Here is a 25,677-nt window from a genome sequence, read left to right as displayed (position 1 = left end):
TTAGAAAAAAATCCGATCCAAAAAATCGAAAAAACAGTAAAAATCAAACTGAAATTGCCGCATGTGAACAAAAAACCACTAGCGAGAAAGCGAATTTTTGTTCAAACACCGTTTTCTCACTCTACTTTAAATTTGTAGCGAAAAAATTTCACGCCGCAAAACCACTCGCTTTTTCGCTCCACTTCCTGTTTCGGCGTGACCAAAATCACTACTCCAATTTGACTTCAAAAATCATGAAAATGTGTGAACAGATCTTAAAAAAAAAGACAGCGCCCCAATACAATTCAAGTTCTTTGAATTGTAAAAAATAGGAGCGCTATAATAGCCGGCTGAGATGAGGGCGGCTATTAAAAAAAAATACGAGCGCAATAATAGCCGGCTGAGAAGATGAGGGCGGCTATTAACAAGCATAACCGACAAACCTCAGTCAAATTGCTCTCAAACAACTAGCGAGTGAATAGCTAATTGCAGCTTAGGGATGCTAGCTTTAGCTTAATTGAGGTGTGGTATTGAGTGGGTGTGCCCTTTCAATGTCCGCCCTTCAGACATTGAAAATGTCTCAAAACAGCAAGGTGTCAGGCTCTAAGGGAGCTGCTCGGTCACTTAATACTCTCCGAGCACTACCTGTTTATCCCGTTTTTGAGGACCATAAGTCAAATGGGTCTGACGCAAAATAGCATAAAAAAGAGCGAGCCCAGCTCTAATACAATTTCTGAACTTCTTTTGAGAGCAATTAATGAGAGCCGCCATTCACACCATGGCTTCACCCTCCTCCGTGTCTGCTCAACACAGTTTGGGTGAAAGGCATACATAGAGTCTAGTAAGCTGAAAGGCTGCAAGAGAACTAAATGCCCTTCTGGCGTTACCTGTTATCTCGTTTCTGAGAACGAAATATTAAAAAGATCAGACGAAGTGGTCATGCGAAAAATCAACTTCGTTCGAGAGCAAATAAAACTGCCTTAAAAATTCCTCGCCTGCACTAAATGTCGAACCTGCACGCAATTCCTTGTAGCTAATCGGACTCTGTGCAAAAAAACGATTAAAATTGCTAATTACAAACTGTAATTCCAACTGAAACAAAGTTCACACAAATTAACATGTACTTTCATATATGTTGCTATCTGTCATTCATTAATCAATGTAAAAACTCTTTTTGGCTATTTGTAGTTTTGTTATTCATCATCATCATCAATTCAAGATGAGCCCAAGTTGAGAACCTCCAAATCAAGTTTATCGATAAATTTTTCTGCATTTCCACTTTCAATTGAGTCATAATTCAGAATGGCACCAGGTGTTGATTTTGCCTTTTGCCTATTGTCGTAATCGAGTTCCTCTTTCCCAATATTCAGCTCGTTAGTTGTTCCGATTACGTAGTTGTGTTGTTGCGGCTCACTGCTCGTCAATCGAGTGACGTCAGTTGAATTCATCGCTGACATTGAAAAGTTGTTGGTTGCCGTTGTTTGTGAAGTAGTTGGGGCTGAAATCTCTCCCGCTGAGGGTTCGAAGTCGTCCTCGTAAGACCTAAAGTGAACCAATTCTAATTAATCTAATCGGCATTAAAGCCACAAAGACTACCAACAAAGTCACAACCGACACGATTCAACTAATCAAATACTGCAAGAACACGTCCATCTAGCCGAGTAGGCGCCTAGCAGAATAAGAAATGAAGATAAATTCCCATGCCACTTTCCTATTTGTCATTTTCCTGAATTTTCCCGCAGAAATTGTCAATAGCTAGACGATGGCCTATATCGAAGCTACATCCTACTCATTTTTTCTACTTATTTTTTCTCAATCGGTTCTAATTCCTGGCACTCTCAGATTGCTAAGCGAATAATTGTTAGCGAATGGAAAGTAAGCAAAAGTAAAAGTACGTCGACATAAAAGCAAGAGAAAATTATGTAATCGTTATGTAAAATTTCAGTAATAATGCATTGTTAACAGTAACAAGAAAGCGCGCATTCCTTTCAATTTTTAATGTACTTCAAGAAACAAAATAAGTAATTTTTAAGACACTGCTTTCGCGAGCCCCAGCTGACCGCTTTCCATGTCCGTGCCTCTTACCCGCGGCCGTATAATAACGCTTTCTCGGCGTACATTTGTCATTTTTCACTTGCTTGCATATCAGCTTGAATTGATTTTAATTGGTGAACAACATCGACAGGAATAAATAATACTTTCAAACGTTCCATGTAGTATCCAAAGAACAGATCTTAATAAGCTGACGATAAATAGTTGAACCCAGAAACATACCAATAATCTGAAAAAACATAGCTGGCAGATTGCCAGAAAATTGCCGCAATAGCTGCGTAGATCTGCAGTCTAAAAAAAGGAAAAGAAGACAGACCAAAAAAATCATTCACTTTTCATTGAAGGATGCGATGTTATATTTTGATAAAGAACCTGTATTAGTTATTGCTGCTTCTACTATCTGCTCCCAAATAAACCCATTTAGAGTGACACACACTCACTTGACCTTATCTCTTTAAATTGAAGTGAAGAAAAGTCAATTTTGAACTGAGGAAGTCATTTTTGAGAGTGAGTAAGTCACGTGTGACCAAAAACTTAATCACGCCAATGAACAAAAAAAACTCACTCCACTAAGAGTGAGAATAAACGTCACGCACGCACGTCAGTTGAAATTGCATGAAAGAATGAACAAAAAACAGATTTGAAGTGGTTGTGACGTCATATGTTCGTAACAAAAATCTTGACGAAATAAAAAAGCCAAGAGAAGGCCAATAAAAGCCCCAGTTATCGCTGTGCGGCTATTTACAAAAAATAAGCAGAAAACAGTCATAATATTTGTCAAAATTTAATCAATTTTCGTTACCAAAACAAAAATTAAATCAAGCAAATGAAAAGGTCGCCAAAGTCAAACATAGCCGGCAGATTGCCGGAATAGCTGCAAAAGTAGGACTTGCCTGCCTTATAACAGAGATAGAAACAGATACAGATATAAATTGAAAAAAATATCAACGCCACTCTAGAAGCTAAAACAATCCGGAGTGAATTAATAAAGACTGTTAGAACACGTTCACAGAAGCCTTTTCATTAGTTACTTTCATTACGCATATGAGTCCCTTTAACATTAAACTAATTCACATTAACCTTACGTCTTTAAGTGAAAAAGTCAATTTATTGAGTGAGGCAGGTCATGTACGATCAAAATGACGCAAATGAACCAACATCTTTTACTAAGAGAGTAGGAAATGACGTCACGCACGCATATGCTATTAGTGAGAGGAAATTAATTCATTCAGAAAATTTGACTTTTTCAGCTTTTGCTCTGTGAACAAATGTAAATTAGAGCGTCAGGCGAGGAAACAGAAAACAAAGCGCACCGCTATATAGCTCCACTCAGCTGACAAATTTGCAGCTATAAAAAACAAACAGTTCAATATAAAACTTCAAACACAAAAACAAATTGAAAAAGGATACAAAAATTGAGAAAAAAGCGTCTAAAACAGCATAATGACAGAAATAGTTGAAAATTGCATCTAAAAATCTTATATATTTGCTTCCCATCGTCTCGCCTCCTTATGTACATTTCCGAGTTACTGTAACTATAAAGGTGTAAAACCACTCTTTCGTTTAGGATTCAATTCAAAACGATATTAGTATAGCAACGTCTATGCAAGCAAAGTACAATCCAACAACGTATAAGCATCAGTACGATCATAGCAACTAGTGAGAGTTTAGACGGCAAGGTTTTTTTGATGCTCTTTTACTGGTTTTTTGTCTGATGTCATTGACGTCAGAATCAGTTCATAATCGATCAACAATCGTCTAGAGAACCTAAAAATATTAAGCCTAAAACCGCCTTATTCGATACATATCATGGTATTATTTACTTAAAATTAGGTTATACGAACTTTTCCGGAACTTTTTATGTATATTAGACGCAATTCTATACGTAATTTAAATACTCGATTCTGATTGGTTAATATTCTCGCTTAGATTTATTTAGTTACTAACATCCTCCGGCCCAGAAGAAGATGTTGGGAGAATTGGTACTAATTTTACAAGCGGGCGAACGAGCGATCCGGAGGACGTGCGCAATACGGCGGAGCATGCGACGCTGTCGGAACCGTAACGAAGTTCAGTGATCCGAGCAGTGGGGTAGTAACCCCTTGGGTTGGTCTCTTCAATTACCCAAACCAAATCACCGGTCTTAAGGTGATGCTCGGCAGGCGTCTGCCACTTGGAACGTCGGTTCAGCGCCGGTACGTATTCTTTGATCCAACGAGACCAAATAGCGTTAGCGTAAGACTGCGCGCGGGCGTAACGTTTACGGTGATCAAACTCATCTACGCCAATGATGGACGGGAGACTACGTGCTTGGTTACCGAGGAGAAAGTGATTAGGTGTTAATGCTCCTAGGTCGGACGGGTCGGCGCTTACGGGCGTTAGCGGACGTGAATTAAGTGCATGTTCGACCAGACAAAAAGTGGTATTTAAAAACTCATCTGTGAGGCGACGTGTTCCAAGGATTGTGTAAAGTACGCGCTTAAAACTACGTACTAGCCTCTCCCAGATGCCACCCTGGTGTGGCGCACTGGGCGGGTTGAACCTCCACTTGATGCCTTTGTGGGCAAGTTCTACAGCGATGTTGATGGTGTTCCACTTTTCGATGTTCTCGCGTAGTTCTTTTTCCGCGCCAACAAAGTTAGTGCCATTGTCTGACCAAATAATGGCTGGTGTACCCCGACGGGAGACGAACCGCTCCACTCCCATTACACACGAACTGGCGTCCATGGACGGAACGATTTCAACATGAACGGCACGAGTAGTTAAGCATGTGAAGAGGAAACCCCACCTCTTCTCGGTAGTCCTACGTACAGTAACGTAAAACGGGCCGAAGTAGTCAACCCCGGTGTTCGTGAAGGGAGGAGACTGGTATGCGAGTCTTTCTACTGGGAGGTCAGCCATGATGGGTTGAATAGTGGCAGCGCGGAACATCCTGCACGTAAGGCAGTTAGATTTAATGGAACGTAGTGAGGAGCGTAATTTAAGGATGGCATAACGTTCTTGTACTTTTGCCCGCAGGTAATCAATACCCTGATGATGATGTTTAACGTGGGTGTGCTTGAGGAACAACTTTACAAATGCATGGCGTGCGTCCAGAACGATAGGATGTTTTACATCAAAGTCAACTTCGACCAACCGCTTGATGCGGCCTGCCGATCGGATTAGACGGTTTGGCCCAATAAAGGGAGAAAACGGGGCAATACGGCTGCTCCGTTTAACGGGTTTGTTTTCGAGAAGATCTTTTCTCTCTGCATTGAATGACTCCCCTTGCACAAGATACTGGAGATGACTCTCGGCTTCGTCAAGCTCCGTGGGGTCTATGACGCTACCATCGACGTTACGGTAACATTCGTGAGAAGGTAACAAGCGGAGTGCGTACGCTGTTATCCGTAGCAACTTCTGATAAGAACTGTACTTATCGAAGGGAATTAGTTGCGGGGGCGGTTCTTTAGTTGACTTGGTTACGGATGCGGCCAATGATGTATTGGTTTCGTCAGTTTCCTTAGTTACTATACCAAGTTTGATGTTTTTAACTACTTCGATGCTTGGTTCGAACGGGAATTCCTTGGTTCTTAAGAAATCTGGACCCCTCACCCAGCTACTTGATTGCAAAACCTCAGCGGACATACCACGAGTACCGGCATCTGCTGGATTATCGCTTGAGGCAACGTGGTTCCATTCGTCAACGCTAGTGTGTTCTAAGATTTCGCAAACACGGTTTGCAATAAATATTGGGTGCTTGGTTGCAGAGTTAAGCCATTGCAAGACAGTGGTGCTGTCGGTCCACATGAAAACCCTGTTGACTTTTACTGTGAGAGCTCGACAGATATCTTGTTTCAATCGAGCGGCCAGTAGCGCTGCCTGTAATTCCAGCTTTGGAACAGTCATGACCTTCATAGGTGCTACGCGAGCTTTACCCAGGACAAACGCAAGCTCCGTTTGGGGCCCACTCGAAGTAGTTACTCGAGCTCGTAGAAATGCAACAGCGCTGAAGACCTCTTGGGAACTATCGCCAAACATGTGTAGTTCCAGGTGTTGAAAGTTTCCCGAAAAGTAGCTCCTCGGTATAGTGATTTCTGCAAGCTTGGGTAGTTCTACACTCCATTCGAGGAACCTTTCAACAGTGTCTTTTGGTAATTCTTCATCCCAGTGCTGCCCGCTGACACGCCAGATGTCCTTTAGTAACAATCGGGCACCAACAGTAAATGGTGCCACTAAGCCGATGGGATCAAACACCTTAGACACTAGGCTCAATACCAAGCGTTGTGTTAAAGACTTAGTTACTGTACTGGAGGTACCCCGACTCACAACTAGAGTATCATTGTTGTGATCCCATTTCAACCCAAGCACGTGCGAAGATTCCTCCTTAGATGAGGCAATTACTTTTGGTTCGGTGGACTGAGGTGACCCATCAATTCGATCAGCCAGATTTGGTACATTGCTTACGAACTTAGTAAGCTTGAACCCACCTAGATGGAGAAGTTGCACCAACTCCTTCGATCTTTTGAGAGCCCTCTCAGGTGACTCCACCGAATCCAAGTAATCGTCCATGTAGAAGTTTTCTAGGACGGCTTTGGTTGCTTCCGGGTACTGAAGAACATTGTCTCGGGCCGTGCGTTGCAGTGCATAGTTAGCGCATGTGGGCGAGTCTTAGCCCCGAATATATGGCGCGTGTATTGATACACTACAACATTTGTTGTGGGGTCCTCCCGCCACAAAAAACGCAGTGATGGCTGGTCCCAATCAGGGACACCCACTTGCAGGAACATACCCTCGATATCTGCGGACACGGCAAATTGATGTTGACGGAACCTAATTAGTACATGGATTAGGTTTTGGAGCAGGTCGGGGCCAGTGAGCAAAGATTTATTCAAAGAAGTACCGTGGAACTTTGCTGCACCATTTAATAATACCCTACGCACTTTCCCCGGTTTGTTCGGATTGATTACGGGATGATGTGGTAGGTACCACTCTTTATCCGACCGCTGCTCGACCTTGTGAGAATCAGGGACTGTAATCAAGTAAACTTTTCCCAAGTCTTCACGAATGGTATTAGCATAATTTTCTTTCAATGATGTATCTCTCGAGAGCCGCTTTTCGAGAGACTTGAGTTGTACCAGTGCCGAAAAGTAGTTATTTGGGAGCTGGATTTTGTCATCAGCCCATAACATACCGACATCGTATCTTTGGCCGTTATGGAAAGTTGTTGTTTCAAGTATTTCCTGCGCGCGAGCATCCGCTGCGGATCGTGGGTCAACTTGCTTGAACGCGCCGTACGATTCCATATCATACCAAGATTTAACTTGACAAGCTAATTCAAAATCCTGTTCAATATTGGCTTTGAAACACGTGGAGACTAAACTTGAACTTGACGGGAGTGGGCCACTTAAAACCCAACCTATGGGTAAGCGGACAGCGAACGGTGAGCACTTTTCGTCGGCTGAAAAATACTCTAACGGGCGGATGGCATGGTAGACATCCTGTCCAAGTATCATCTCAATTTCTCCATAGCTATATCTTACTGGATCTAGAACTGCCAAATGTGGGTAAGTTTCCTGCATGGACTTGACGTCAATGATGTCAGAACCTACGTTTAATGTTTCCCTCATGTAGGGACGCACAGTGAATGCTTCGAAGTCTTGGTCTTTATGAGGTGTCACAGTCAATTGAACCACCTTTGTGTCTATGAGTTCTTCCGTGTTTATACCCTTGACGGTCAGTTTTAATGCGGTACCCTGCAAATCGAGTCTAGCTGCGAGACTATCGGACACCCAAGAGTTACTGCAAGCGGTATCGCATAAAACCAACGCCGTAGTACTAGTACCAGAAGAATTATTAACTTTCAGTTCCGTGACCTGAAGGAGGCCTTTGACATCCGTCACGGAAGACAAAGTGGTTGTTTTGCTTGGTTGCTGTTGGCCAGTAGATGGCCTACTAGTACTTGCGTTCGACTTCGAAGTATCGATGTTGTTGTTTGTTGAGGGTTTAGCTGGAAAAACCCTTTCAGCTCCATGAAGTAGCGTGTTATGGGAGCTGTTGCAACCATCTTTCCTACATTTACGGGGACTTGGGCATTGCCTAAACATGTGTTTATCACGCAAACAAGAGAAACAGAGCTTTGCTTCAGCCACGACCTTGGCTCTCTGTGTGGGGGTCTTTTCCTTAAAGACACGGCATTCCCACAACCGGTGGCTGCCTTTGCATACAATGCAACTAGAGATTGATGTTGACGGAGATCTCTGTTGCGGCTTAGGGTTACTCTTCTGTTGCGTATTTGCAGCAAATGCCTTTGAAGCAACTTTTGATCTTGTTACTGAGTTGTTGGTATCCTCAGTCCTTGCTTTAGTTGCGGTATTCTTCATTAAATCGTGCGCTTCGGCCTTCTCTTTTAACCAATCGTTGAAATCAAGAAGAGTAGGTTTCACCCAATGCTTTTTGACCGTGAAGAGTGACCATGACTCCTTCATATTGGGTGGTAGCTTCTGTACGACAGTGTTGAGAAGCGCAGCACTCTTTAAATCCGAATCATATGACAGCGATTTAAATACCCCGACGAGACTTGAAATGCACCCCGAGTAGTTAATGATGTTATCGCTATTGTGCATCTTCAGTGGTGGAAAGCTGTTGAGTTTGTCCAAATGTGCACTTACAACCGCCTGTGGTTGGCCAAATTTACGTTCTAAGGTCCTCAGTGCGTCTTTGTACATTGCGCCGCAGTAGGCGAACTCAGCTATAGCTGTTTTAGCTTTACCTGTTACGAGGGTCTTAAGGTATGTCAATTTTACATCATCAGTTAAGGACTGAGAGTCAATTGCGCTTTTAAACTGACCATACCATTCGTGCCACTGTAGAGGATCCCCACTGTATTGTGACAACTTCCATTCGGGTAGTGGGTCATTCCTCTTGCTAGATAAGGCGTCAGTGAATGCCTTAATCAAGCTTGCATTTTCAGATGCTGGCGCTGGAGGCGTGGGATGCGGTGGGCCACCCCAACACAATGGTATCGGAGCAGTATGCCCGTATGTTGGATGTATAACCGGCGTGACGAAAGGTGGCGCGATGTTAGTAGTTGTACTAAAGGGGTTAGCAGGGATGCTACAGTTAGCTGCGTAGTTGCTTTTTGGATTATGTTGTGCACTCATTTGCAAGATGGGATGGCTGATGGTGGGGTTAGCTGTGCTTGGGGGTAGGTTAGATTGAACGTTGTTATAGACGGTTGCATTATTTTTCGCCTGGTTTACGTTTGGGAGAATATTCTGAGGGAAACGCCACAAATTTAAATCGGAGTTACGGTTAAGGGGAAGTTTGGGTGCGGTAGGGCATGGCAACAGGCGGGCTTGAGGTGAACGGACAATGTTTTGTTGTGGAATGTTGGGGACGGGTAAGTATGTTGCTGTGCTCGCTGGAGGGGGCGACGGAATCACGGGAGGCTGAGGAATAAATAGATGTTGAGATGGGAACACGGGAGGCGGGTTCACGAGTGGGTTTAGAGGTGGAGGGACCTTATGCGGGGAATGGGCAATAGGGACTTGTGTTTGGTGTGGAATGTTACTTTGAGTTAGATTCTGTTGTTGTTGAACATGAGGCATTGACATATGTAATTGGCAAGGCACACTGGAGCTTTTTGGACCCAAGAATTGATTTACTTGTGGATTTGTTGAAAAATCAGGTACAAAGATGGAGTTCGTTGGTGCCATAACGGGTGTCGGTGGCCGGGGAGGTTGCATAGGTGGTTGAGGTGGTGGGAGTGCGACATTTTGTACGTCGACTGGTACTTGGTTCACTTCACCACTGCCTAAGGGACTATGTGCCCTTTGATCAATGAGTGATTGCTGCAGTTGAGCCTGGAGATATTCCCGATACAAAGCTTCCTGCTGGGCAACAGAAATTGCAACTCCTGGCCGTGTGTACTGAGAAAGCATTTCAAGATGATGTAAGTTATCGGCAACATTACTTGGGTTTTCTGGAGGATTACTAGGGGAAGTATCTTTAACAGGAGGGTCGGCGGTTGCTGAACCAGGACGAGAAAAGTTTAACTCACTTGAATTACCTGCGGGAAACGAATTTACCCAATCCTGAACAAGTCCCTGACTTCTATCTGATCCCCTATCTTTAAACAAATTCAGTTCACTTGAGTGGTGACTAAACAATGAATGATTATCCATTAAATCAGCCTCATCTAATTTAGCTGATGCAACACGCTGGCGGTGGTCTTCCTCCAATTCTTGTGAAGTGCCATCTGTTCCATTTGTATTTCAAGCTCCTTTTTTCTCATGGCAATTTCGTGTTTTTGTTTAGCGAGGCGCATGGCAGCTTGTTCTTGTTTCTCAGCCTCTTCACGTTTTAGTTTTGCTATTAGAAAGTCATGTTTACGCTGGCTAGACATTAATGATGCTGTTCGAAGTGAGCTTCTCTTAGACTGCCCTTGAGGATTAATGCCCTCACATACGGTGTCTCGGTCAGCAACTGAGTCAATATAGCTTCTAGCCGCAAGCAAGAATTTATCATTGTTCTTGGTTTTATCATCCAACCATTGCTCAAGGACAGGGTAAATTGAATCTGGGTTCTCCGCTTTACTGGCTAAGTCAAATAGTTCTTCATTCTTCTGCACCAGTTTACTGAAGACATCCTTCAACTTAGAAACCAAGCGTTCAACTTTAACCTTCCTGTCTTGACGATCTATGGCATCTGTGATGTCCTTATGGATGTTACATAACTCAGATTCTAGATTAGATCTTGCATTAAAGAGCTTTTTCAATTTTTCTTGCTGTTCGGCCATGATATTGAAATGGCTAATTTATCAATGTGGAGTAACTTTCAACCAAACACGTGGAAAGAGGGTTATACCGAACCCAAATGACGACGACTTGATAATCAAGACGTCGAAGAGTAGAAAAGAAGTTACCGAGTAATGAATTACTCGGCGAAAGTGAGTAAGAAATTATAGAGTGCGTCTAACGTGCTTGAAAGCAACGTGAGACTAAACAGGAACACCGGCAACCGGGGAAAGAGGACTGGGTGGACGAAGCACGACGAAACGGGAAACGAAGCGGACGGGGCGGGAAGGACGGGCGAACGGCGCGCAACGCAACAGGGAACGGAATGGAACTGGCGAAAACGCGGGTAGTAAACGGGCGACGCAACGGACGGGACGGAAACGCTGAACGAGCGACGCACGAAGAAACGAGACTGGCAGAACGGAGGCGTTGAGCGAGTAGCGCGCAACGAAACGGAAAGGCGGGTCGGAACGGGCGGGAGACGATTACCCAGCGAGCGGGGAGGTCGTGAACCACTATGCTAGCAGACCACAGCAACAAACTCAACCAAACAAACTAGCCGTAACTCCAGAACAAACTTAAGTCACACCCTAGGGAGAAGGAGAGATGCTACTGCAAGAGACAAACTAGCACAAGTCATTATGAGGCTTAACATATGAAAATAACAAACTAAATTACGGCAAATAGTAGTATACTAAAAGGATGCAAAAAGAGCAAAGAAAATTACTAGCCGTAACTCCAGAACAAACTTAAGTCACACCCTAGCAATAATCAAACCTAAACAACCGATCAGCATACCAACAATATTAAACAAACTACAGCAAATATTAATTAATATGCAGCGCTTTTGTAGTCTATGAAAGCTGGAAAAGTGAAGAAACAATCTAGCCGTAACTCGAGAATAAACTTAAGTCACACCCTAGAAGTCAAAAGACCAAACCAACTAACAAGGATACAGTTACACGCAAACATACAGCAGTAAAAATTAATGTACTACAACAGGAAGGCTAGTAAATTAGTAAAGTCGAAAAGTCAAAGGCAAATCCAGCTGAAACTCGAGAATAAACTTAAGTCACACCCTAGAAAGCTATAAGACCTAAACAACAAACCAGCATACTAGATTACTCAACAAACTACAGCAAAAACAACAACATACTTCATCACATATGACATACTACATCGAAAATCGGAAAAAAAGTGAAGAAAACGAAAAGCGAAGTTTTGGGAGAGCGGCGTATTGACAAAAACGGAAAACGGAGAATTGTAAAGTTAAAGAACGAAAAGAACGCTGACGAAAAACGGTATATAAACGAGCGACGAGAAAAATTATGGGAATTCGATAATTTTTTGTAGGCCGGAGGTTGTGAAAAATTTTCACATCTTTTTCTGTGTAATGAGTTTCACTCAATTAACGAACCTTCTTGTTGGAAAAATCAAAAAGTTGACAAATTTGTCAAAATTTTATGCTTTCGTCCAATTTTTTCAAAATTTGGTCAATTTTTTTGCAAATTCTTGATTACGGAACGGTAATCAAGTAAACTGGACAGTTTTAAGCTTGAAAATACGGTTTCTCAAAATTCGGTATTGATTTTATAAAGTTTTTTAGAATTGCATCAAAATTGACCAAAAACTTTCAAAATTGAACAATTTAGCATAATGTTTTCTCGATTTTCTCTATATCAGAGGTAATTTTTTGATATACGAACCGACTTAATCACCTTTTTGCAAATTTTCGATAATTCGACAAAAAATTTTCAAGATCGAGGTTTTTTTGTCTCAAAAAATTAGGTTTGCGTAGTTAAATTTTACTACCTCATGCGATATCCAAAGAATAGTTCAGGGGTGGGTTTCTTGCCGTCTAAATTTTGTGTTAGACTTATGAATTTACTGCAAAATATTAAGGTATTTTTTGTTACAGTCTTTCAGTTTTTTCGTCATTTGCCAAGCTATAGGACAATAGATGCGTGTACTTGCCAACCAAATGGAACAGAAGTCGCACTTTATCATGACTGAGTCCTGGAAAGTAGAGAACCAACCCACCAGTTCGTGCTTTATCGCTTTCACTGCCTCACGATGATTGTATGGCGTGTTCGGATGAGTTCCTCCCCATCTGGGTATACCCACGGTACCGGAGCTCAGTGTTCAACTCTGACTCTGAATTTTTTGTGTCCATAGAGACATCAGTGTACCACTCATATGTCTCTTTGAGATTATCGAACATTTTCTGCTTCACTACACATTGCAACTTCTCATTCCAATCTTTAAGTAAAGATGTATTTGTGACAACTGAGGTGAATGCAAAGATATTGTGTCCACGAAACAGTAGATGTCGGTCCTAAAGGCTTTCCCTCCGGTCCTTTTGTTTTTTCGCGGTACCAATATAAAGGTGTAAAACCACTCTTTCGTTTAGGATTCAATTCAAAACGATATTAGTAGAGCAACGTCTATGCAAGCAAAGTACAATCCAACAACGTATAAGCATCAGTACGATCATAGCAACTAGTGAGAGTTTAGACGGCAAGGTTTTTTTGATGCTCTTTTACTGGTTTTTTGTCTGATGTCATTGACGTCAGAATCAGTTCATAATCGATCAACAATCGTCTAGAGAACCTAAAAATATTAAGCCTAAAACCGCCTTATTCGATACATATCATGGTATTATTTACTTAAAATTAGGTTATACGAACTTTTCCGGAACTTTTTATGTATATTAGACGCAATTCTATACGTAATTTAAATACTCGATTCTGATTGGTTAATATTCTCGCTTAGATTTATTTAGTTACTAACAGTAACTGTTTCAAAACCAAAAAAAGGTTAGAACTATTAAACTGTTTCGAAAAAGCTGCACGAGACAAAAATCGCTCGCATATAGCAAATTTTTCACTCCACTCACGAAAAACAAAAAACCTTCAGGTCAATCGATGAACAAAACAGCCAAGAATATTAACTAAACAAAAAATTAGAAATTCGAGCCAGACGAGAGGGTGGTCCAAATCGGCAGGTTGGGGGAGTGTGGACTTCGACACGGTCTCACACGGAACTCTGGGGCATGACATCTGCAACACAAGCCTTCCCAATCACCTGAAACGTTGGCTAATGTCCTACTTACAAGACCGTTGAACGTTTGTAGAGAATGGAGTTGCATCTTCAAAGATGCGGAAAGTCAAACAAGGGGTTCATCAAGGAGGAGCACTTTCCACTCTCCTCTCCATTCTCTACATGCTGTCTCTCCCCACACCACCGGGTAAAATCAGCCTAATAAAATACGCTGACGATATAACAGTCACCACCTCAGGACCTCATGTTGATGATCTACCAGACAGGTTAAACAAGTACCTCGCTGAGGTAAGTGAGTGGTTAGAAAAGCGAAGACTCGTCCTCTCCGCCGAAAATCAACCACCACTCTCTTCACCACATGGTCCAAAGAAATCAACACAGATCCCCAAGTCTTCATCAAAGCCGAAAAGATCCCAGTCTGCAAGAACTGGGGTTAACCTTTGATAACATGATGAAGTTCACACAGCATGCCAAGATCACAGGGGACAAAGTTCAATCGAGGAACAACATCTTGAAAAAGCTCCAAAGAAACCCTAACTACCTCCTACAAAGCAATTAGAAGATATGTCCTCAACTACGCGGTTCCGATCTGGAGCCCCACCCTGAGTGACACGAACTGGAGAAACCTGCAAGTCAAACAAAATGCGGCTCTACGTATTGCAACCGGTAACACCAGAATGGTCCCGATTAACCACATGCACGTGGAAACGAATATCCTGCATGAGAAGGAACACAATGAACTACTATCCAAGCAGCAGGTCAACGTGATATTCGCCCACATCTTCTGCATGGGGGCAAGATCTAGACAAATACATTCAACAGGGCAGAACTACCATGAGTTTGTACAAGGGCCTGACCGAACTCCACAGAAAAGCAGCTGAAATGCAACCAAGCATCCATCAAAGCTGTTAGGGGAGCCCCCCCCCAAGTTGCAAAGGAAGGGGAAGTCCTGAGTAGGGAGACTAAATGCATGCTTTCACAGCTTCACTCAGGCTACAGTACCATCCTTCAAAACTACAAACGCAGTCGACACCGATATCCCAGATGAATGTCCTCTGTGTCAAGGCTTCCCGCATAACACAGAACATCTCTTCAACTGCCCTGCAAATGCAACCCCATTAAAAAAACATCACTATGGGGAAGACACAAAGTACAGCAACCTAAACCTCGAACCAGCGTGCTGACAGGGAACCGCCTTAATTGCGGAAACCTCCGGTATAGCCTAGCCTCACCGCTCCCCCCTTTGCGGAATGGCCACAGGAGTCTCTCTCTGTCCTTCGAAATCAAAGACTGATCTATGACCACCAGTGGCATGCTTCCAACCCCACGGTGCTACGGGGCTTCTTATTCTTCTTTTCCTCTTCTCTCTTCTTTCCTCTCTCTTTTGGAAGCATCTCCCACTATGCCGAGCACCAAACTTGACCAAACATCAACGAAGCAACCAAGCATCTACTGAACAATTCTGACGAGAACCCCGCCCACACCTGGATCCTGATGGAGGGTCAAACAAGATGTGGACGGCTACATCAATAACCACAACAGGGTGGACGGGGGGTCTGCCGTTGGGAGTGACTGAAGGGTTGTCAGACTCAACCACTAGTCACACCCGTAAAATGAAATTGTCAACTCAAAACATACTCAGACTTCCGGTGAATCGCATACTCAGACTGGTGAGGAGTAAGGCTCAAAGAGAACTAAATGCCCTCCCGAGCGTTACTTGTTTATCCCGTTTTTGTTTGACTGAGTAAAAAATAGGCCCACTTTGATAGCCTGCTGAGAAGATGAGGGCGGCTATCTATTAAGACAGAGCACAAATTTTAAAAAGAGACAGCACCCCAATACAATTCAATATCTTTGAAGTGAAAAAAAAACATACCGGTAGAATACCGCGCTCAAAATATTTTCTAAACTTACCTAACCTATATAAAAAAAATTAACCAGTTAGGTAGGTGGCGGGTTCTGTAATTGGGATGGGAAGGAGGGACTGCTATTTGTAGACAACTTCTTAAAATGACAGACAGACAGACAGACAGTCAACAAAGACCATATCATATATGCACAAAAATAAACAAAAATATCTCAAAGAAATTTAAAAATTTCTTTTTCCAAGATTTAGTGTTTTAGAAATCCCTAAAACTGAGAAAAATTTCTGAAATATTGAATCAATTTGTCCTTATAATGAGCACAATACATCAAACTGGTGGTAATGAATGACAGACAAAAAAAAACAGGCAAATCTGAAAAATTGCCAGAAATTAAGAATTGTAAAAACCAGTGCCGCTAACCTAAGAAAACTTTATAACTACAAGCCGAAACCGTTAGCCACAGCATATAAAAAAACTTGAAAAGTCACATAATACTTTTTACAAATACAATCAAACATAGCCGACTCACGTCGGGCGAATGACTCTCAAACGACCGGCGAGCGGTTGGCTTCGTCGGTAGCTAGCCACGGTTTAGTGAAGCTACATTTACCTTAATTGAGGGGACATGAAGTGAGCGCAGCGGGGGGGGGGGGCACTGGGGGCAACATGGGGGCATGTTGGGAGGGGGTCTTTGGCTGCCTTTACGACCTGATCGATGTGCAGGGGGGGGGGGGGGGTGAACTGAGGGGGGTGGTTGTTGGGGGTCAACCTCTAAGAACCACCCTTCGCACTATAAGTATAAGTCTCCAAAACACTTTCTGTGAGTCATATACTTGGAGACTGGTGAGCTGAAATGCTCTAAGAGAACTTACTGCCCGCTGTGTGCCACCTGTTTATCCCGTTTTTGAGGACAAAAAGTCAAATGGGTCGGACGAAAAATTGGTCAAGCGAAAAATTGCATAAAAAGACCAACAGGACTAATATAATTGCTACAAACTTCTTTTGAGAGCAATTAAAAAATTTTTGGATTATAAAAACCTGTAGAATCTCAATACTACTCTTGTTGTCGTAAGAACCTGTAGAATCTCAATACCTCTCTTCAAGTAGTAAAAGCAGTAACACCGATAAATCTACACTCAGCTTACAGTTTCGCAGCTAAAAAATGGTCCAGCAAAAATTTTGCATTGAAGACTCAAACGTCCGTCAAGAGCAATTAATTACACTGGAAAAATTAAGCAACTTTTTCCAATGAATCTCAACATTCAATAAACATTTCTGTAATCTTCTGCAAAAACAATACACGGCGTTTTGTGGTAAATAAAATTCATTAACAGGTCGCCGAACCGAGGGTAGTGGGGGACATGCAGAGTAAAAGGCTCATAGATACTACGATGGCGTGTAGTTTATAGATACAACGTCGCCCAAGGACTCATAGCAAGAACAAACTAAAACATACCCGGCAGATTGCCGGAAAATAGCCGCCGTTGATTCCAATAAGCATGATTGAGATTGAAAGAATAAAAGATATGAAAAAAAAAAGATTTTTGTACAAAAACATTTTTTAAGTCCGATTTATTTTGATGACATTTCGTAGTTGAACATAACGTACTTCTGTTTCTTAGAGAGAGGCTACCGGGGCTACTATCAATACCAATAAGCATTAGAGATGGTAACTAAGACTTATAGGAACGACGTTCAAATAGCGGGCATCTAAAATTGGGTTTTATGGGTTTATCCCGTTTCTACTTCTGACCTCAATTTTTTATACTGACTCTGTTCATTTTGAATTGCTTTGCTGAGCTACTGATGTTCAAAATCACTTTTAGCAGAATGAGAGAAGAGAGAAACTAGCCTAGAGAAGTCAAAAAGATATCACGCAAAATGTTGAAAAAGCGGCAAGATGAGGTAAAGCGCAACATTTTTTTATTCGACGAAGAAAAAAACATAGCAGGACAAGACCTGACGTACAATTCAAAGAATTTTTATTGACTAAACAGAAAAACTAGACCTAGAATGGACGAGTGAATTAAGAAAACCATTTTTAAGAAATCAGATCAAAATAATAAGAAAAAAACAGAAAATCAATGTCAAAATGCCGCATGTGAACAAAAAAAACCACTAGCGAGAAATTAAAATTTAAGTCAAACAAAAAATTATGCCTAGAATGAGCTGTGAATGAATTGGCAAAACCATTTAGAAAAAAATCCGATCAAAAAATCGAAAAAACAGTAAAAATCAACGTAAAATTGCCATATGTGAACAAAAAACAACTAGCGAGAAGCGAATGTTTGTTCTAACACCGTTTTCTCACTCTACTTTAAAATTAGAGCGAAAAAATTCACGCCGCAAAACCACTCGCGTCGGAAGAATTGCTCTTGATCGACTAGTGGGAGCTCTAATCAATTGCAGCCTGTTTCAGTCGGGGGGGGGGGGGCAGCCTAAATGGGACTAAGAAGTTATATAGTGGGCTTCAAATAACCACATTAGAGGTTAACATATACCACTATAAAGATTTAAAGTAAAAAATGACACCAGTTTCGGCGCATTTTTCATTTGACTTTTAGTATTAAATTGTCGCCAATTGAGTTCAGCTGCTTGAAATTGTGATTGAGAGGGAACTTCAGATCACTCGAAATGCAAAAAGTCAACGGCGTAAAAGTCACTCGAAAAGTCAAAATTGTCAAGCAAAAATTCACACACATTTACAATTTGTCAAGCGAAATTGTCAAGCATAAAAAAAGACACACACATTTACAACAATTGCTATGAACTACGTTCAAGAGCAATTAAACATTTGAGGCTCTTCTGATTTTTGATAAATATTTATGGTCTTTCGTATGGTTTCTATTAAGGGTCCAGTTGGGAGAACCCTCGTAGCAGTAATCGTATTAGTGAGGGTGGTGTTGGTAGCGTACTAACATGTATGACTCTTGGTCTCCTCCTTCCTCACTGACGAGTCTCTCGTATTCCTCATTCGCATATCTCTCCCAGTCTGTAAGACCACTCTCCTCCTCATCCTACACAAACACAACACCCAATACTGTTTATTACCCAATAGTACCGCAACGATCACAAAACGAACTATGAGATGACTCTTCCACTTCTGAGCTGAAACTAATGATGCTTACGAAATGATGCTTTCTTGCCAGTGGAGACTATTGTGTAAGTCACTTCCAAAATCCTTTCAGGTTGGGTTCCTATAGCTATTTCATAAATGTCTACTAACAACTAAATCCTTTTTTCCTTTTCCTTCCTAAATTCAGTTTGAAAACAGTGTTAGCAGTCATGAAAATTTAGCAGTGAAAACACAGGCTCCAATAACCTTAGGTTGGCCGTCTGAAACCCTAATTCATACTAGTGGTTGTCGTCAGCACAATGCGAAGAAAGGGTAACTTTATTCAGATTCACTAACAAACATCTCTACCATGTTTCACCAACTGCTTCGTTTGACCACTCACCCTATAGAAGCCAACATTCTGTCTCTGCTGGATGTCCAGGAACTTTTTGAAGTTTACAAAGGTGTTGAGGAATACGTGAGTCAATTTGCACTTTTTCAGATCTGAGAGGGTAATCTTGCTAGGGTTGGCTGGTTTCACGAGGTCCAACATCTCACACAAGATGTCTTCGAAGGGCAAAAGGTCAGCAAAGTCCTGCTGCACCATTCTCTGCAGCTGCTCGTCCCAAAAGTACTGCAGTTCGTACATTGATAGTACACCGTCTCCATCTAAACCAATTCAACACACAGTTCTCACCATCATGCTTTTCAGTTCAGTCTGTTTCAGAAATGTCACTTCTCCCGTGATTGGACTAATGATTTTTCCAGGTATAAATCTGTAGCAATAATTAAAAATTAGAAAAATCAATTGAAATTAATTGGCTAAATATTGCTGGACTTTAGTTGAATCCGACATTTGGACGCTAAATAAAAAAATACTCGCTGCGTTTTCCTGGTCAAATTTTATTGGAGGGATAGAAATTAAAAGCAAATCGATTAAAAAAAACTCTTGCAGCTCGCATTTTACTCTGAATATACTAGGACAATGAAACTTTACGTGCCCCAATTTATAACGAGACCAGAAACGAGTATACAGCGTGTTCCAAAAAGCGAGTGTATAAAAGGCTACTGCCTTTTGAAGCTTCTGTTCGTTAAGAAGTTCTCTCAATTATGCTTTTTGGACAGCGGCATGGCAGAGGCTGTACCGAAGGGTCGTACAGCATCATCTAAAGAACATTTTAGTTCAGATATTACAATGAAGTATTGCCTAAACCAGGAACCAAGAACTAAACTCCAAGAACCTCCCTTCACGCCAGGAAATGATGTCTCCAAAAATTTTAGTTGAATCGCATACTAATAGTATAAGAAGAAGAGATGCTCTAAGAGCCCTTAATGCCCTCAGAGCGTTACCTGTGTAGCACGTTTTTGAGGACAAATAGTCAAATGGGTCAGACAAAAAATCGGTCAAGCGAAAACTCGCCCTAAAAGACCACAGGACTAACCTAATTGCTACAAATTTGAAAAAAATCTTTGTTTGTTACAACTACCTTTAACTTAGGCCTGATTGAGCGCGGGGATCAGATAAGCTCGGGGAGCCGGACGTGGTGCATGAACGGTGGGATACCCACCAAAACCACCATCTTAAATTGTTTTTGAAAAAAAGGGAGAACTTTATGCCAGCCCCACTTGTTTTTTGTTCAGACAATTTTTGTTTCTTAGGGCATCCTACACTATCATATGTGGTATCAATTTAAAGCTCCCTGCATATAGAACTTCACTCCAAATTTAAATTTCAGAAACTTGACTTTTTAGAACAAAACTGAAATTGGCAAAAACTTTGAGCTAAATGTAATGCAAATTAGCCTCATCTTTGATCAAATTAAGCAAAAATTTGCTGAAAATTCACTCAATTCAGACAACTAACGGCTTCTAAGGCTACCCCAATAAATATATCTAACTTATTTCTCAATGCTTCCGTCAAGAAAAACACAAAATAAGCGTTTTTTCAGAAATTTTTGGGAAATGAGTAGCCAACATTTAGTCACTTTTAAAATTTTTTGAACCATATCTCAAATTTTTCTCACCTTTTTCACCCTTTTATCCCACTTTTTAATCCAATATTCCTTTATTTTGGGAATTTGTAATATTATATTGTAAAATTATATGATAAAATTATATGATACCTTGTAAAATTATATGATATCTGTCTGATTTTGTTTAATTGTTCATGCGCAAAAATTGACTTCATTTGATATCACACATAAAAAAATAGGATAAGTTATTTTTTAGAAACAGCATGCACTCTTTCCGCGTGCACCATTGACTGAAAGGCGACCAATGATAACTGATTATTGATTTTATTATTTTTTTGGGCTACAACGAGATTTGAATAAACAAAAATATTTCAAATACGTTTTGAAAAATTTTTCAAAACATTGGTCACACATTAGGCCTTTTTTGAAGTTCCTGGTTTCAGATTAGTTTAATTCAATAAAACAGCAACCACTATCACTAGCCAGGGGCAACTTCATGTATTCAGTCATATATTACTGCTTTCCCATTTCATAAAATATATTGTACTTGGGTGCAGACTTTTTTCTAAAAGAACTTCATATATTTTAAAGATTTTGAGATCAAATAAATGTGAAATTTTCTGGTTGATTTTATTCACTCAGGGTCCAAACAGTTAGCAAAAAAAGAGCTTAATGCGCGAATGGTTACTTCTGTAGTACGAGAAAAAAACAATCGTGGTGGAAAAAGTCTTTGTTGACGTGCGGTGCTTTGAATGTGATCCCAAATTAGTCAGCAAATTAATTCACTGCAATATGAAAGATTTGTACTTCGGTCCATAAAAAAGTGACCGCTCTCAATTCTTCTCTAATAATGTAGTTGTATTTGGTTATGACACTTCTTGCGCGTAAATTACGGTTCTCTCAAATATAGTTTCTAAGAATTGAGAATTTTATTAGATTCTCTAGCTATATAACAAATATGCCTTATTTACAATCTCAGTGTTGTCACTAGGAAAACATCTCTCAGGAATGTTTTTATCATTTCTCTCAGGAATTGTTATTTGATTATTTGAATCTCAAACTTATCTCGGCAGCATTGCCACAATTTTGTCTGATACGCGCTTTTGTATTGCTTATTTCTTTCTTAAAAAACTTCAAAACGTTCTTGATTTTTAATAAGTGGAAGCCAGCTGTTTTGAAAATCCAAAATAAAAATGTTATTTTTTGCCAGCAATTCAGGTCCCAATTTTCTTCCAGAGAAATTTTTTAGAAAGTGATGTGTGCTTCATTAGGGCGTCAATTATCTGTGTCGTAACCCGTTTTATTATTTCATACTACAGGTTTGATTCAGTATTTATATTAGGCATTTTTTTTTCAAATATAAATTTTTTGCTTTATCAATAACAAAAACATCAGTAGTTATCGATAACAAAAACATCTGTAGTTATGAAAATTGCGGTAATTAAAAATTACGTTTTCTTTATTGTTTTTTCTTGAAATGTATTTCAGGCCTTGTACTGCTATGTTTCTCAATGTCTCACACACATTAATTTATTTGTATCTTTATGCCGTTTTTTTTCTGCCAGCGTTGTTAAAGTTTTTTCCCCCAGTAGTTTTTGCACAATTTTGCACTTACTTTTGGGGGTGCAAAGACTAAGCACCCACTAAGCTGGCGCGCACAAACGGAAAAATCCTAGCCACCTAAATTCAAATTGAGTTCTCAATGCTACTTATTTCCTTTGTTTAACTAAACACATGATTTGAGAGAAGCTACTTAGAAAAACTTGAGAAAAGTGGAGACAATTTTAACTGTTTGATAACGTAAGCCAACTATGTGAATTAAATATGGCAGTTAAAACAAAAACCATTGTTCCATATTCCAGTATTAAGCCCTTCTAGAAAAAGATCTCATTGCTACGAATAACTTGAAATGAGAAGGGTTTCAATGAATAAAGGTGATTTGAACTTTTTCCTTGATGATTTTGGGTGCGCTTTCGATTATCTAAAAAAATTTGCAGCAAATATTAGTTCTAAAACTTTTGGTGATTTTTATAGCTACATTTAATTTTTCTGTCCATCATCTGCCCATTATCTATCAATAAGTTAAGTGCAACAAAGCATTCTTTCGTAACTGAAGGTTTCTCAGGCTTTTGATTCCTCTGAAACCTTTTTCCTAGCAGCTGGATAAAAAACAATGTTTGGTGTTAAAATAAATGTTTCCGCGGTATCATTTCAGATACATTATGGTATACCTTATACTTCCAAATGCGAATGTGGCAACATTCTGTGCCACGCACAGAAGAAGCGAGCCTTCTTTTGTTGACCTTTACATTTTTTACACAGCAGGTTTCAATAGGGGGATGGCGTGGATGAACACATGGGGCGGGGGCATATACGCTATATTTCATACGCTTCTCATACGTCGAGACTACTAAGGCTGTCGTGTTTCCCAAATCTAAGTCACAAAATTTGTCGGTCACACGCAAAATCGCATAAATAAACCAACCAACTAATTTAATTGCTACAAACGTCGTTTGGGAGCTACTACGAATCCGAGAACGTAGGAATTTTCTCTTACCCTAGTGCTCAGTAAATTACACATCCCAATCTCGGTTAAAACAATACACATTTTAAATATAACATTTAAATTAAAAAAGACTTTATGGAGATACTCTTATATTTTTTAATGAGTCTATGTAGAAGAATCCTTTAAAAAAATTGTGAGTCACTGATTAAGTCAACAGCTTCAAACAATTTATCTATCTTTACATTTCAATAAAGATCATCTCGTTTTCTCGCGGTTTGTTGTACGAGAGGTAATAATGTAATCTCTACTTTGCCTATGTCTTAAATGTTAAATCTTCGCAAAAAATACAGACAATGGAAATATTCATAATGAACCAGTACAGCTCGAAATTGAGACTGGGACTGGCGTGGAGGAGGGGGGGGGGGGGGGGGGTAAAATTTACAAACCTAGATCCATGATTCGGAACCAGTACTCGACACTTGTGGGACTCTGTTTGTCCTCCTCCGAGATTAGGAACCACACAAAGTCATTGTAGCTCATCTTCATACTTCTACTTGTCAGCTCCTTCGACACTGTTCCCTGTAGCAGTACAAAAGCTCAACTTTTACAGAATCAACGGACTCATAATTGCACAATAAAAGTCTCAAATGGCTGTTGACGTGAGGTCCAATTCCGATTATATCAAACTTCATTTTTGGTCTCTACATTAACAAAAGGCATTTCTCTGTTAGAAAAGCGCTGTCAAGTCAGCCATAATTGATTCGAGTGTCATCTCACTAGCAATTAAAAAATGCCCCACTCCGAACCTCACAAAATTCTACTTTATGTATTTCAATCTGAAGAAAAATAGGTGAGAAGATGACTAAGATCCAAAATGACAAAAGAATATCTCTTACAGCACTATTTAAAAAATGCAACAAAATCAAAATTATTTGAGAGCATGTAAATATTTAACCACTTGGTTATTTTTTTTTGAATTTACATGAGAAACAAAACCGACTGAGGTCAAAGGAATTGCTATCGAACAACTAATGCCGCTGGATTTTACTAGGGGGCTTCAAATGACACCATTAATGGTTATTAATGTCCATTATGTCGATAACATTCTCGGTGCCTACCCAGCCTAAACTGGCTGGCTTGGTTTTGGGAGAATATGAGCTATTTCACAGCTGCGCGAGTAAAAAAAACCTAGAGCAGTCGTTACTTCGCAAGATCTAGCAGTTTGGTCGGGGCCGGTGAGCGTCCTTGTCACGAGTCCTAAGGGCCAAATTCGTCTCGGAGTCCACTCCTCAAGTACCCAAACGACATCGTTTACTTCACGCTTTAAATCTGGAATAGTCCAATTTCTTCGGACATTCAGAGTAGGCAGGTATTCTCGGACCAGCCTCTTTCATATTGCTTTCAGTCGTTGTCTGATCTGTGCCCAAGTTTTTATCTTCAAAGAAGTGTTCTCGATGAATACACAGGCTGGTATGTTATGGAAGGCTCGACCAATAAAGTGATTTGTTAGTAGATTATCTTCTTCTTTGTAGCCTCTGAAGTGCGCCAAAGGATGCGCATTAACTAAACTTTCTGTTTTAACAAGGGTTGCGCAGACGTCCCAAGTCAATTTGGCAGAACCCAGATTTCAAAGAAGAGCTCGTTTTACTATCTGAGCTTGTTTTACTATCTTTTGAACTCGTAACGGCGCGTTTTACTCGTTTGGGCTCGTTTTATTATCTTTAGAATCTGGGTTCTGCTTTTATAGCCATTGTCACAGATTGACTTGGGACGCCTTCACAGCCATTGTCACAGAACCAGAGTATTTAGTTAATTCGCGCCCTTTGACGCACGTCTGAAGGGACAACGAAGACGAGGTTCCACTAACTCCAAATACTTTCTGATTGGTCAAGCCATCATATCATACCAGCCTGAGGCTGGCCCGAGAAAACTTTCCTACTCTGAACGCCCGAAGGAAATGGACCAATCCAAAATCAAGCTCGAAGTCAACAACGCTGGGATTGGGCACTGGAAGAGTGGACTCCGAGAGGAATGTGGCCCTTAGTACGCTGTGATTGGGCACTTGAAGAGTGGACTCCGAGAAGAATGTGGCTCTTAGGACGCGTGACAATGACGTTCACTTGCCCCGATCAAACTGCTAGATCTTGTGAAGTAAAAATCACTCTAGGTCTTTTAACTCGCTCAGCTATGAAATTAGCACATGTTTTCCCGACACCAATCCAGCCAGGTCAGATTAGGTAGGCCCTGAGAATGTTATCGAGATCGATAATCTTCATACATTGGCGCTAAACCCTAACCGCGAAAGTGTCATAGAGTTAACCATAAAAATATTGTTTCAGAACAAGATTTTGGAACAAAAAAGGCACGTGGAAACGATTAAATGAAGGTAATCGACTAAGGTTTCTTGCGA

The 25,677-nt window shown here is 40.7% G+C and overlaps 1 protein-coding gene across 1 annotated transcript in view; it reads right to left on the bottom strand.

The window, feature by feature from the left end:
* Window positions 1-1,028: 1,028 nt before the first annotated feature.
* The window catches only part of LOC142341423 (uncharacterized), a 53,619-nt gene continuing 28,970 nt past the window's right edge, over window positions 1,029-25,677 (bottom strand). The window contains exons 11-14 of the mRNA XM_075392354.1: window positions 23,714-23,846; window positions 19,192-19,457; window positions 18,653-18,750; window positions 1,029-1,521 (exon numbers count right to left, since the gene is read on the bottom strand). Coding sequence (XP_075248469.1) covers window positions 1,194-1,521; window positions 18,653-18,750; window positions 19,192-19,457; window positions 23,714-23,846 — 825 coding nt within the window. The 3' untranslated portion in view covers window positions 1,029-1,193. The remainder of the gene's footprint in view (window positions 1,522-18,652; window positions 18,751-19,191; window positions 19,458-23,713; window positions 23,847-25,677) is intronic.

The sequence above is a fragment of the Convolutriloba macropyga genome, chromosome 6 (assembly GCF_964194025.1).
Source record: "Convolutriloba macropyga chromosome 6, txConMacr16.3, whole genome shotgun sequence".
NCBI lineage: Eukaryota > Metazoa > Xenacoelomorpha > Acoela > Convolutidae > Convolutriloba > Convolutriloba macropyga.
Note: the sequence above shows the minus strand (reverse complement) of the source record. Positions and strands in the feature narration are given on the sequence as shown.